The sequence below is a fragment of the Bombyx mori genome, chromosome 4, assembly GCF_030269925.1.
Source record: "Bombyx mori chromosome 4, ASM3026992v2".
Lineage (NCBI taxonomy): Eukaryota > Metazoa > Arthropoda > Insecta > Lepidoptera > Bombycidae > Bombyx > Bombyx mori.
The window spans coordinates 13,452,488-13,465,982 of NC_085110.1; the positions used below are offsets into that span (position 1 = coordinate 13,452,488).

The 13,495-nt window shown below is 43.0% G+C and overlaps 2 protein-coding genes across 2 annotated transcripts in view; both read right to left on the reverse strand.

The window, feature by feature from the left end:
* The window catches only part of LOC101744427 (monocarboxylate transporter 12), a 56,416-nt gene that overhangs the window by 34,258 nt on the left and 8,663 nt on the right, over window positions 1–13,495 (reverse strand). The gene's annotated exons all lie outside the window — the stretch shown is intronic.
* LOC134201859 (uncharacterized) lies at window positions 11,548–12,096 on the reverse strand. The gene has a single exon (XM_062677113.1). The coding sequence runs from the start codon at window positions 12,094–12,096 to the stop codon at window positions 11,548–11,550; it is 549 nt and encodes a 182-aa protein (XP_062533097.1).

Sequence of the window (13,495 nt, forward strand, 5' to 3'; positions counted from 1 at the left end):
TTTTTTAGTAATCACTATTAGTAATCACCATTCGATGCCTCCAATGAACACTATTCTAACTCCAAATTCGTATGTTTACAGGAGGAGAATTTAAACGAAAAAAGTTGATAAATATATCTGCAATAATAAAGATTTTATGGTTTTTTCTTGTGTAACTAGTTGATTTACTCTTGCTTCGAACCCCATTAATAATGAATTTGTAATACTTTTAAAATAGTGAAGCGATTTGCGTGAAAAACGAAAATTTCAAAATTTTGAGTTAGAGTAGTGTTCATTGGAGGCATCGCATTGTTCTTGGACGTCAACAATGGGGTACAACCAAAGCCGCTGTCTGAACGCTTTCGTTAATCCTCGTATGAAAAAACGATATATCATAGCGATTACGGGAGAGAAGGGAAAAGGGAGGGAGGTTCATTCCAAAGCTGGATGGTACGTGGCAAAACATCATAGGAAACACTAAATATCTTCTTCAGAAGTATATGCTTTGAATAAAATATACAGTTATTTAGCAAGTACCTCGAAATGAAAAAGCATCTACATATATGTAAAATTAATTTACATTTAATAAGTAAAAGATATTTTATTTTAAAAAGAGCACGCAGTGCTAGTTCGCATATTTAAAGTCTCTTCTGTATTGAAATAAAGATTATTAAAACCGAAACGTATAACTGTTTGGCGACAGAAATACTCTGCCTCAGCCAAAGAAATTTTTCAATGCGTTGTTACCTTATGATGCTTGAAATCGTTAACTTTTTAGAAGCTTCACGACAAGGATTACATCTTCAATTCGAAAATATTGGGAGTTTTTTCCCGGCAGTTAGAAATACATTTAGTGTTTCATTTTGGTTGCTCTTTTTTGTTTCAATTTTAATCACAAATGAACATTCTTGCAAACACAGACAAAAGGCGAATAGACCAAACCACCTATGTGGCATCAAATACACCGCTAGTATTAGGTATTAGAAAAAGGAGCAGTGGAAATCCATTAACAAATTGTAACCATTTATTACAACAAACGGGTAATGAGCTAGTAGTAGTAGTAGGAGTTCGGAGCTCCAGATTATCATGAAAAAATATTTCGTCTTAAAATATTATCTTTTATTAGCTGCCTCATGCGATTCAGACAAAAAACATCTGTGGGTTTTCGTAGCTTTAAGGCCATTTTTTGAAACATCTTAATAAAATATTAATAAAGTGTTCGATATATTATATATGAATATGTGAAATTATCCACTTCGATAAAGCGGCACGACACGAGAACCCTCTCATCGTGGCCGCCGGTAACTACATTCCCGATCCTGCGGACAGAGTGGAAAGCAGTCGACGTCGCCCAAAACACGTCATCTCGGATCCTCCCGATCCATTAACGGTGCTTTTAGGTACTTCAAGCACCGGTCACCGTTCTCGTCGAACCCGTCGCTTGCGACGAAGGGCTCGACGAGTAAATTAACTCTCAGACATAACCCACTGAGTTTCTCGCCGGATCTTCTCAGTGGGTCGCGTTTCCGATCCGGTGGTAGATTCTGCGAAGCACGGCTCTTGCTAGGGTTCGTGTTAGCAACGTCATCAGGTTTGAGCCCCGTGAGCTCACCTACAAAAGTTAGGGTTACGCTGAAATAGCCTCTCAAGGCTCTCAGCTTAGGTAGGAAAAAAAAAAAAAAAGGGAAATTAAATAATTTTAATGTAACATGTGAATATGTATTCAGTTCTAAATCAAATATTATTACTACATTAAATAAAGTGAGATTTGGCTTCGTAAAATCAAAAACATTATAAATTTAGAAAAACATTTATGTTTTAGCGATTTTCAAATTGGATCATTTTACAATTTAAACTTAGGTATTGTGAACTTACTTCGCTTCTTTTCAATTTTGTGTTGTTCTCACGTTTCGCGTATCTAATCCGGGTCATCTCCGGCTTATCAACGTTGTCCTAGACTCTAGGATTCAGATGGAGTGCTTGTAATCTACGGGTATCGCTTTGCAGGTGTGCAATAAATAATGTTGTGCACCTTGTTGAACGGTATTGGATTTTATCACGGGATTGCAAACTCGAATGTAATTAAAACTGCTAGAGCAGATAGAGATTTATACAAGTTCTAGCGTACCAGAGGAATCAGGAGTTTTTTTTTTTTAAATTAGAGATAGAATTAGCATATGGCATTTGTTTTTAGATTTTTATTATATTTATATAGTCTATATGAGTAAAAATATAATCACGTGATATGTATGTGGTGCTGTCTCTGTCAGGCATTACGAAAAAATTAAATCGATTGATACCTATAGTATATATATATATAGTATATATACGTAATAATATAGTATTTTTTTCAGTTTTCGAGTCTTTAAATGTTCGTAAAGTATTTGAAACGTCGGAAATAATGTGATGACAATAAAAAACGCGATATGAAACTGTAAAATTAGTTTCAATTGTGTTGGATTAAAGTTGAAATTCCAAGCAGCGCCTCGAATTATTATTGTTTGAGTTTGTAACGCCTTCTGTATGATCACCATATCATTACAAATTTCTAATAATGTAATAAGATCACACTGTAGCTGTAAATTATAAGATGCAATGGTTAGTAAATTGTTATCATTTATTTTTATACGTGGATTTTATATACTTCTTTCCGACCATGATTAAATAGAGAGAGAGAGGGAGAGAATTTTTGTCTGAAATTAAAATTGTCAAGAAATACTCGATAGATCAATGCAAGCGTATATTAAGATACATATAGAGCAATAGAGCTTTAGCTATTGTTACCGTATTGGAAAATTTAAACTGCTGGTATAAAATTAAAACTGTGTTTTTGGAAACAGACTAATATAAAAAATGTGTGTGTGTGCAAGTCACACACGGTAGAAGTGAAACTTATAAAATATAAAAATAATCGCAAGGGTCAACCACTCCGCAGTGCAATGGAGCAGCCGCACCCTAGGGGAACCGCCTGCATAGTCACGGTATCCCGACGCCAGGTAGGTATGATATAGCATCATATAGCAAGAGAAATGAGTCGTCTATTATCAAAGGCGGCAATCTGTACATTTGGACAAAAAAATTTTTATTGATATGTCAATACAGATTTATTTGAATATAATCGTCTCCTTCAAAGAATACGGTTCAAAACCTGCATTAAATAAAGGTTAATAGTTAACCTGTTATTTATCTAAGATGTCGTTCCGAAGAGTTTTGTGACTGCCAATGGAATACAAAGTCAATAATTCGTTTTTCTGATTTACCAATCATTGTCCAAAAGTCAGATTGCCGCCTTTGATAATAGTCGACTCAAATACGAGAACGTCTATCAACTGTGTAACATATTGTCACCGCGATTCAGGAATTGTTGAATTTACGTGCAGCGACATCTGTTGATAACAAATTAAATAGAAATTAAATAAACATGGCGCGTAACGGAAGAAATTAAGATGGCGCGTAACCGAAAAACGTTACATACGTTTTTTCCTCCCTACGTCGATAAAGAAGTTTCACTTCAAGAAAGCGATTAAATTCGCTACTTCAATCAAAATGGATTTATCTTTCTGTTTGTGTCACAAGCGAATAAAAAAAACATCATAATAATATGTCGTCCATTTTGACGAAATACATTTTTCAATTCAAACAAGCGTAGGAGTACGTTAATGCTCGAATAATTTAATTTTATTAGTTGAGTGCAATCAGTGAGAGTAACTCTTGGCCCCATTCTGTGCATTTGTCGATCATAGGTTAAACGGTCAGCAAACGTTGCATACTACAGGCAACACAGATTAGTGTGACCATGTCTATATGGATAATTTAGATCAATTTGAAAGATGCACCAGGGATTGACGCAAAACTGGAGCTCGTTCTTTGTACGAGTATATCACTTTGCATTTATTTGCCTTGAAGAGTATACAGCGAATGGTGACGTCAGTTAAGCTTAGCCACTATTTACCGCCGACGATTTATTTTGTTAGCCTATATGGACAGAACTACTGCCGACGACTTATTTTCTTATATGGACAGAACTCACTCTTCTCTTAGCGTTAGGCGGTTAGAACTCCACATAGTGTTCCATTTCAAAAGTTGAAAAAACGATCATCCGACTTTCTAGTGTCATGATTTTTAGAAGGTGATATTGAAATGATTTTAATCTGTATAAAATATATTTGAGGGCCATAAACGATTGATTGGATGTGGGATGATAGATACTTGATGGAATATTTATCGTTCAAACTGCATTCGGCTTAGACAGTTAATAGATATTAATCATCCAGCTCTAGCCCGATTAAACTGGATCAATGCAGTGTTGATATAACTCATAATGGGTCATATTAATACGTGAAGCAAAAACTTTGTACCCCATTTTACGAAAATCGCACGGACGGAGGAGTATGAAATTTCCTACACATAAAAAGAATATAGAGGAGTGCAGAATGCTATTTTTTTTTAAAATTATGCTTTAAAAATACATTAAATCGATAAAAAAAACATTACACACACTACCATTTATTTGACACACACACATATTATGTATATTATACCCTTTTGTTTATTGTCAAACTTTTGTTATTGCTTAAAGTCTGTGGTCGAATTGAGAATAGGTTAATATTGTTTATCTTTAATATTATTTGGCTATACGTCTTATAGTCTTGGCGAAATCTGTGATTATAGAAGTATAATAGTCTTTGACAATAGAACCATAATAATGTTCCAACTTATAATTTCAATTAATTATAGTCGAATTTCGATTACAGAGGGACCACTAGTGGGTCAATGATTTCGAAAATTTACAGTACAAAGCGCGATAGTTTCTGTCAGAGGTCAAAGGTTTTGAACAGAGAACTCGTTACGTATTTTTAATAATTTTTATCACATTCCCAAGAGTGTTATGTAAGTAACTCATATGAATAATTTATTTTAGGGTAATTGTTGTTTTAGAACGCGGTCAAGAGTTCGGCGTTTAATTGAAGACTACGCTTAACTTAATTAAAGAGTTATAATAATGAATAATGAATGAAGTTTTTTTTTTTTAAATAACAGAAAATACAATACGTGTTTGAAACTATTTGGAATAAATTAAATTAGAACACGGAACTACAAGTGTCATTTAAATGAGCTAAAATGTATGTTAATAAACACAGATGATGAACTAATTACTCATTACAGTTCGTGCTTTGATAACAATTATTTTTATCTTTGGTTATTATTTGAACATAGATAAGAATTTGAAATGTTTGCGAATGTAGTATGTTAGTTTGATTTAGAGGACACAGTGAGATGTGTTTAGCTATGTATCTTGTCATGTGAATATGCGTCATATCTCAGAAAGGCAAAGGGAGTTACGGTAGCGACATTATGAAACTGAAATTTCAGATCCAGCAATCGACTGCGAATTTTTGGCCCAAAACATGTATTTTTTTTATTTTTATTTTTACCTTTACCTAATATGCCACGAACAATGGAATTGCGTTTAAAATCAACTTATTTCGACTTAGATGTCTGAAATTTGTTTGATGTGAAAAACTTAATACTACAACCGCAACCAGAGAATAAATTTTCATTCCGATAGAGGCACCCGTCACGTGCGGACGTGCTCATCGTCCACTCGATCGCCCGGTCTTTGTTCGCCCGGCTTTTGTTAGCCCGGCCATTGTTCGCGCGGCCTGTGTTTGTGGTACATCTGCCGACTAAGTGCTCTTTCTGGAAGTTTTTATTTGTTTTGTTTCCTTTTGTTGTTTCTGTGTTCGTGGTACATCTGCCGACAAAGTGGTTTCCTGCAAGTATTTATTTGTTTTGTTTCTTTTCGTAATTTCTGTTTTGTTGTGCTTTTTCTTTGTCCTGTAGTAATCGCGCCGCATTGCCACCTGTGTTAAATAGAACCGCTCAGGTCCGAGAAGTTGGGGCCTCGCCGCAAGGCGAGTGTTTTCAAGACCCGGGGCCGCCCCACCTGGGTATTCAGCGATCATGGACGCTGTATTCGCGGAATTCCTCCGACTTCGCCACCCACAGCTCGCCTCGGAGTTTTTGGCCTTCAAGGCCAATCACACTGCGAGCCCTCTCGAGGACTCCGCCGCGCTCGCTGCTCCTGCGTCGCCTGTACCTGCGTGCAGAGCTTCTGCATTGAGCACCGCAGCCTCTGTCGTGCCTGCCGCTCCCGTGTCGCCTATACTGGCGAGAAAAGCTGCTGCGTCGTCCGCCGTGACCATCGTTTCAGCTGAGCGATCATCCGCGGCCTCCGTCGCGCCCTCTAAAACACCTACACTTGCTCGTAGGTCGCCTGTACCCGCCTCCTCGTGCTCCGACTCTGACTCGGACATGGAGGTCGACCTCGCCCCCGCCTCATCGACGGATGGATTCACCCTGGTACAGAAGGGTAAGAAGCGTGCCGCGGAGTCTCGAGCTCCCGCGGCCGCTAAAATTAGCAAAGCCGTGAACGCGTCGCGCCCCCGCCCTCAGACTCCCGTTGCGCCCCCAGCCCGTGCCACTCCGTCGCCGCGTCCGGTGGCACAAAATAAAACCCAGACCCCTCCCCCGGTTATCCTTCAGGAGAAGGCAGCTTGGGATCGAGTTTGCCTGGCCCTTAAGGCCAAAAATATAAATTTCACGAATGCCCGTAACCTCGCGAACGGCATTCAAATTAAGGTTCAAACACCCGACGACCATAGGGCCCTCTCTTCTTACCTCCGTAAGGAGCGTATAAGTTTCCATACGTATACGCTCCAGGAGGAGCGCGAACTCCGCGTTGTAATACGCGGAATCCCTAAAGAGTTAGATGTAGAGCTCGTAAAAGCCGACCTGTTAGAACAAGGCCTACCAGTGAATTCTGTGCACCGTATGCACACCGGTCGCGGTAGGGAGCCATATAATATGGTTCTAGTCGCTCTCCAGCCTACCCCCGAGGGTAAGAAAATCTTTAACACACAGACCGTCTGTAGGCTCTCTGGTATCGCTGTCGAAGCCCCCCATAAAAAAGGCACTCCTAGCCAGTGCCATAACTGTCAATTGTACGGGCACTCTTCCCGTAACTGTCACGCGCGCCCCCGATGTGTTAAGTGTTTGGGCGATCACGCCACGGCCCTCTGCGCTCGCGACCAAAAAACCGCGACGGAACCGCCTAGCTGCGTCCTGTGTCGAACACAGGGTCACCCCGCGAATTACCGTGGTTGCCCCCGAGCCCCTAAAATAAATCGCCGCGTCGCCCGCCAAAACCGCCTCCGAGCTTCCGGCCCAGACATCAAAGCCTCGGCACCCTCTGCGTCGCAGGCTAAGCCAGCGTTCGTTCCGGCGGCGGTGCCCAGTGTCTCGGCCTGGGCAAAACCGCTGCCGTACACGAACACGGCTACAACTCCCTCCTCCGCGATTCGTCCCACCCCCGCGACTCGTCCCTCTCCCGCGACTTGCCCTCCGACCGCGTCCGACAATCTCGCTTTAGCGATCGACTTCTTTCAGTCGATCAACTTTGAGCGCGTTAACGCTTTGGGCGACGCCATTCGCGCTGCCTCCACTGCACAACACTTTATCGCCGTTGTGCAGGAATACGCCGACGTATACGCGTCATTAAATACGTACGTCCTCCCCTCACTCCGCCGGTAATCGGTAATCAATGGCGTATATAAGTAGAATAAAGCCCCTATCCGTAACGATAGGATTTTTTAACGCTTACGGTCTCGCAAATCAACGTGATCAGGTTTCTGACTTTTTGCGTGACCACCAAATTGATATCTTTTTAGTGCAGGAGACCCTACTTAAGCCCGCGCGCCGTGACCCTAAAATCGCGAACTATAACATGGTCAGGAACGACAGGCTCTCTGCCCGTGGTGGTGGTACCGTCATTTACTATAGAAGAGCCCTGCATTGCGTCCCGCTCGATCCTCCCGCGCTCGCTAATATCGAAGCATCAGTGTGCCGAATCTCACTGACGGGACACGCGCCGATCGTTATCGCGTCCGTTTATCTTCCACCGGATAAGATCGTTCTAAGCAGTGATATCGAGGCGCTGCTCGGTATGGGGAGCTCTGTCATTCTGGCGGGCGACCTAAATTGTAAACACATCAGGTGGAACTCACACACCACAACCCCGAATGGCAGGCGGCTTGACGCGTTAGTCGATGATCTCGCCTTCGATATCGTCGCTCCGCTAACCCCGACTCACTACCCGCTAAATATCGCGCATCGCCCGGATATACTCGACATAGCGTTATTAAAAAACGTAACTCTGCGCTTACACTCGATCGAAGTAGTTTCAGAGTTAGATTCAGACCACCGTCCCGTCGTTATGAAGCTCGGTCGCGCTCCCGATTCTGTTCCCGTCACGAGGACTGTGGTGGATTGGCACACGCTGGGCATCAGCCTGGCTGAATCTGATCCACCATCGCTCCCGTTTAACCCGGACTCTATCCCGTCTCCTCAGGATACCGCTGAAGCCATAGACATCTTAACGTCACACATCACCTCGACATTAGATAGGTCATCGAAACAAGTTGTAGCGGAGGACTTCCTTCACCGCTTCAAATTGTCCGACGATATTAGGGAACTCCTTAGAGCTAAGAACGCCTCGATACGCGCCTACGACAGGTATCCTACCGCGGAAAATCGTATTCGAATGCGTGCCCTACAACGCGACGTAAAGTCTCGCATCGCCGAAGTCCGAGATGCCAGATGGTCTGATTTCTTAGAAGGACTCGCGCCCTCCCAAAGGTCTTACTACCGCTTAGCTCGTACTCTCAAATCGGATACGGTAGTAACTATGCCCCCCCTCGTAGGCCCCTCAGGCCGACTCGCGGCGTTCGATGATGACGAAAAAGCAGAGCTGCTGGCCGATACATTGCAAACCCAGTGCACGCCCAGCACTCAATCCGTGGACCCTGTTCATGTAGAATTAGTAGACAGTGAGGTAGAACGCAGAGCCTCCTTGCCACCCTCTGATGCGTTACCACCCGTCACCCCGATGGAAGTTAAAGACTTGATCAAAGACCTACGTCCTCGCAAGGCTCCCGGTTCCGACGGTATATCCAACCGCGTTATTAAACTTCTACCCGTCCAATTCATCGTGATGTTGGCATCTATTTTCAATGCCGCTATGGCGAACTGTATCTTTCCCGCGGTGTGGAAAGAAGCGGACGTTATCGGCATACATAAACCCGGTAAACCAAAAAATCATCCGACGAGCTACCGCCCGATTAGCCTCCTCATGTCTCTAGGCAAACTGTATGAGCGTCTGCTCTACAAACGCCTCAGAGACTTCGTCTCATCCAAGGGCATTCTCATCGATGAACAATTCGGATTCCGTACAAATCACTCATGCGTTCAACAGGTGCACCGCCTCACGGAGCACATTCTTGTGGGGCTTAATCGACCAAAACCGTTATACACGGGAGCTCTCTTCTTCGACGTCGCAAAAGCGTTCGACAAAGTCTGGCACAATGGTTTGATTTTCAAACTATTCAACATGGGCGTGCCGGATAGTCTCGTGCTCATCATACGGGACTTCTTGTCGAACCGCTCTTTTCGATATCGAGTCGAGGGAACCCGCTCCTCCCCACGACCTCTCACAGCTGGAGTCCCGCAAGGCTCTGTCCTCTCACCCCTCCTATTTAGCTTATTCGTCAACGATATTCCCCGGTCGCCGCCGACCCATTTAGCTTTATTCGCCGACGACACGACTGTTTACTATTCTAGTAGAAATAAGTCCCTAATCGCGAAGAAGCTTCAGAGCGCAGCCCTAGCCCTAGGACAGTGGTTCCGAAAATGGCGCATAGACATCAACCCAGCGAAAAGTACTGCGGTGCTATTTCAGAGGGGAAGCTCCACACGGATTTCCTCCCGGATTAGGAGGAGGAATCTCACACCCCCGATTACTCTCTTTAGACAACCCATACCCTGGGCCAGGAAGGTCAAGTACCTGGGCGTTACCCTGGATGCATCAATGACATTCCGCCCGCATATAAAATCAGTCCGTGACCGTGCCGCGTTTATTCTCGGTAGACTCTACCCCATGATCTGTAAGCGGAGTAAAATGTCCCTTCGGAACAAGGTGACACTTTACAAAACTTGCATAAGGCCCGTCATGACTTACGCGAGTGTGGTGTTCGCTCACGCGGCCCGCACACACATAGACACCCTCCAATCCCTACAATCCCGCTTTTGCAGGTTAGCTGTCGGGGCTCCGTGGTTCGTGAGGAACGTTGACCTACACGACGACCTGGGCCTCGAATCAATTCGGAAATACATGAAGTCAGCGTCGGAACGATACTTCGATAAGGCTATGCGTCATGATAATCGCCTTATCGTTGCCGCCGCTGACTACTCCCCGAATCCTGATCATGCAGGAGCCAGTCACCGTCGACGCCCTAGACACGTCCTTACGGATCCATCAGATCCAATAACCTTTGCATTAGATGCCTTCAGCTCTAATACTAGGGGCAGGCTTAGGGACCCCGGTAACCGTACTCGTCGAACTCGACAAAGAGGTCGACGTGCAACCTAACCCATGCATCAGCCCGCTGAGTTTCTCGCCGGATCTTCTCAGCGGGTCGCGATTCCGATCCGGTAGTAGATTCATTCGCGAAACAATTGCTCTTGAGTTGTTAGGTCTCCTTCGGAGGCGCTCGGGCAGTTGTTAGCAAATCCCACCCCTCTTGGCTGAGCCTTTGCTCGCCCACCTGTCCTGGTGAAACTGGAAAGGCCTTCGGGCCACCAGTAAACTTTCAATCATAAAAAAAAAAAAAAAAAAAAAAAAAAAAAAAAAAAAAAAAAAAAAAAAAAAAAGAATAAATTTAGAAAATTTAGAAATTAGAAAATTAGAATTAGAAACTTAGTTTATGTACTGTATTATTCTTAAAATTCCAATCAACAGATTTTTTTTTATATTCACCAAGCCCTAGAACACTTTTCTCATTCTTACGTCTAGTCGTGCAATCTATTAAGTAATAATTAAATAAAAATTAAGCTTTCTTTATAAATGTTCCTCAACAATTACAAATGTTTTCTTAAGATTCAACAAATATTATATGAGTCACGTGAAATCATGAAAGAACAAAACAATATTTTAAACAGTACGTAAGTATTCTTTAAACTTAGTGCAAACAAGATACTAAATTTTAATAGAATAGCTTATCATGTCATATTTAGTGAAGTGACAATTAGTCAAAGTTTGTTTTTTAGAAACAAAAAGATACAAAAAACGGAGCTGAAATCCATAATAAACGAATCTTCGATTATCGAAAAACAATTCAGTATTATCGTGTAGTTTGTTATTTGTACTCTCGGGAATATTATGCTCCGAACACATAAAAGTCAAACACACCAATTCAACAATCATATAGTAATATAATATTATGTGTACAATGTTCTAATAAAAAGTATAAAGAGTAAACAAGTCACTAGGCACTACATGACACCAATTCAAACTAAAATTATAATACGTTTTTACAAATCACTTAAATCGACGCGCGCGAATCTCGCAGTGTGACGTCACGGGACACCTGCGCGTTCGGGAACTCCGATCGCGACCGATGACGCCCGAGTGCAACCGAATGTTGCACGCTACATCAGCCCCCCCGGAGACCGTTACGGTCGATAAAAATCGGGAAAGCGTACATGACGTCCAGATTTCGTTCTTTGCACTGAACGTGAAATGCTTGGAGATGAATCAGCAAAGTGAGATTCCGAGTCGCTTAAGATGTACGCCGGCTTCAATCTGTCTAATGACACCGTGGCAGGCTTTCCTTTGATATCTATTTTGTAATATTTATCTCGACGTTCTAGTACCGTATAGGGTCCTGTGTATGGCGGCTGCAGAGGTTTTCTAATAGCGTCTTGGCGGAGAAAAACTTGATTTGAAGATGATAACTGTTTACTTATGAAAACTGGAGAAGTACCATGATGTATTACAGGCGTTGGTTTGATCTTTCGGATGTAGGCTCTTAAACGGGAAAGAAAATCATTGTGGTCTACGACTTCTGTGGGCGAGGTGTTGAAAAATGTACCCGGTAATCGTAGGGGCTCTCCATACACCAACTCTGCAGATGACGAACCAACATCTTCCTTCCATGCCGAACGTATTCCGAGAAGTACCCAAGGTAGAACCTCATACCATTCATCGTTCTCGTGGCACATAATTGCCGATTTGAGCTGCGTTGCAAAGACCGAAGCTCATAAACGGAAATTCAAATAATCCGAAAGGAGTCGTAACAGCTGTTTTCGCTATATCTGCTGGGTTTACTGGTAATTGATTATAAGCTCGGATCAAATCGATTTTGCTGTAGACGGCACACCCAAAAAGGTTATGTGAAAAGTCGCCTATATGGCGAACCGGGTATCGGTCAGGTATTGTACGCGCATTTAATGCCCGATAGTCGCCACACACGCGCCACTCATTATTTTTCTTCGGAACTAAGTGTAATGGCGATGACCATGGACTGTCTGATCTTACTGCAATACCTGCTCTTACCATATCCTCGAACTCACGGGTGGCTATTCGGAGTCGATCCGGTGCTAGACGACGAGGACGACTGAATACTGGTGGCCCTGGAGTGGTACGGATGTGGTGAAACGTATTATGTTTAATTTTACGCTTAGACAGGTCCCCAGCCGGACGAGTGATGTCCGGAAACTGAGAAAGCAAATCATGATAGCGTGAAGTACCTGTAACAGACTTAATTTGATATAAATCGGTTGACGCAGGTTGAGCGTGAGCACTGAGCGACGTTATATTGTCTATCAAACGGTGATGTCTAGCATCCACTAATAAGTTATAATGCGACAAAAAATCTATGCCTATAATAGGCTTGCCGACGTCCGCTATAACGAAACGCCAAAAGAATGCACGTCTAAGTCCAAAATCTAAAGAAATGTTTATCCAACCGAACGTGTTTATGGTTGAACCGTTTGCTGCATACAGTTTATAGTCTGTTTTCACACATTGTCGATTTTGTACGCACTTATACGGGTAAACACATAAGTCTGAACCGGTGTCAACTAAATATTGCACTTTTGTCTTACGATCGGTTACAAAAACACGGCCAGCTGTCACACTACCGCAGTCAGGAGTCGCCGTCTTCACTGACTGCTTGTTTCGTTTCCCTCTCTGAAGGAACACGGCTCCCGGCACTTCGTAGATTTGTTACCAAAACGTCGATGGTACCAGCAGAGCCTTGTATCTACGCTGGAGCGGCTTCGGGATCGTTGACGCCAGCGCGGGGACTGTGCTCGAGTTCTCGAGCGCGAATGGGAAATAGCCGACAGCTCATCCATCTTCTTTGCGAGATCATCAATGCGGCGTGTCAGTTGTTCCATAGTAAACGTAGAAGAAGAAACTTCGGTTGTGGGAACTGCCGTAGACATTGCAGCCACTTGATTCTGAGGTTGGAGCGTAATCTCATGAATTTTATCAACAATTTGAGCGACTGAGTCTAGAGGAAGATCGACTTGCGCTGCTATAATCGCTTGTACGTGACTAGGTAAACGACTCGTCCACAATGACCGAATGAACTCGTCAGGTACATCTGATCCAGCT

Excerpts from the sequence above, each read along its gene's own strand:
- LOC134201859 (XM_062677113.1), bottom strand. The coding sequence starts at position 12,096 with ATGTGCCACGAGAACGATGAATGGTATGAGGTTCTACCTTGGGTACTT.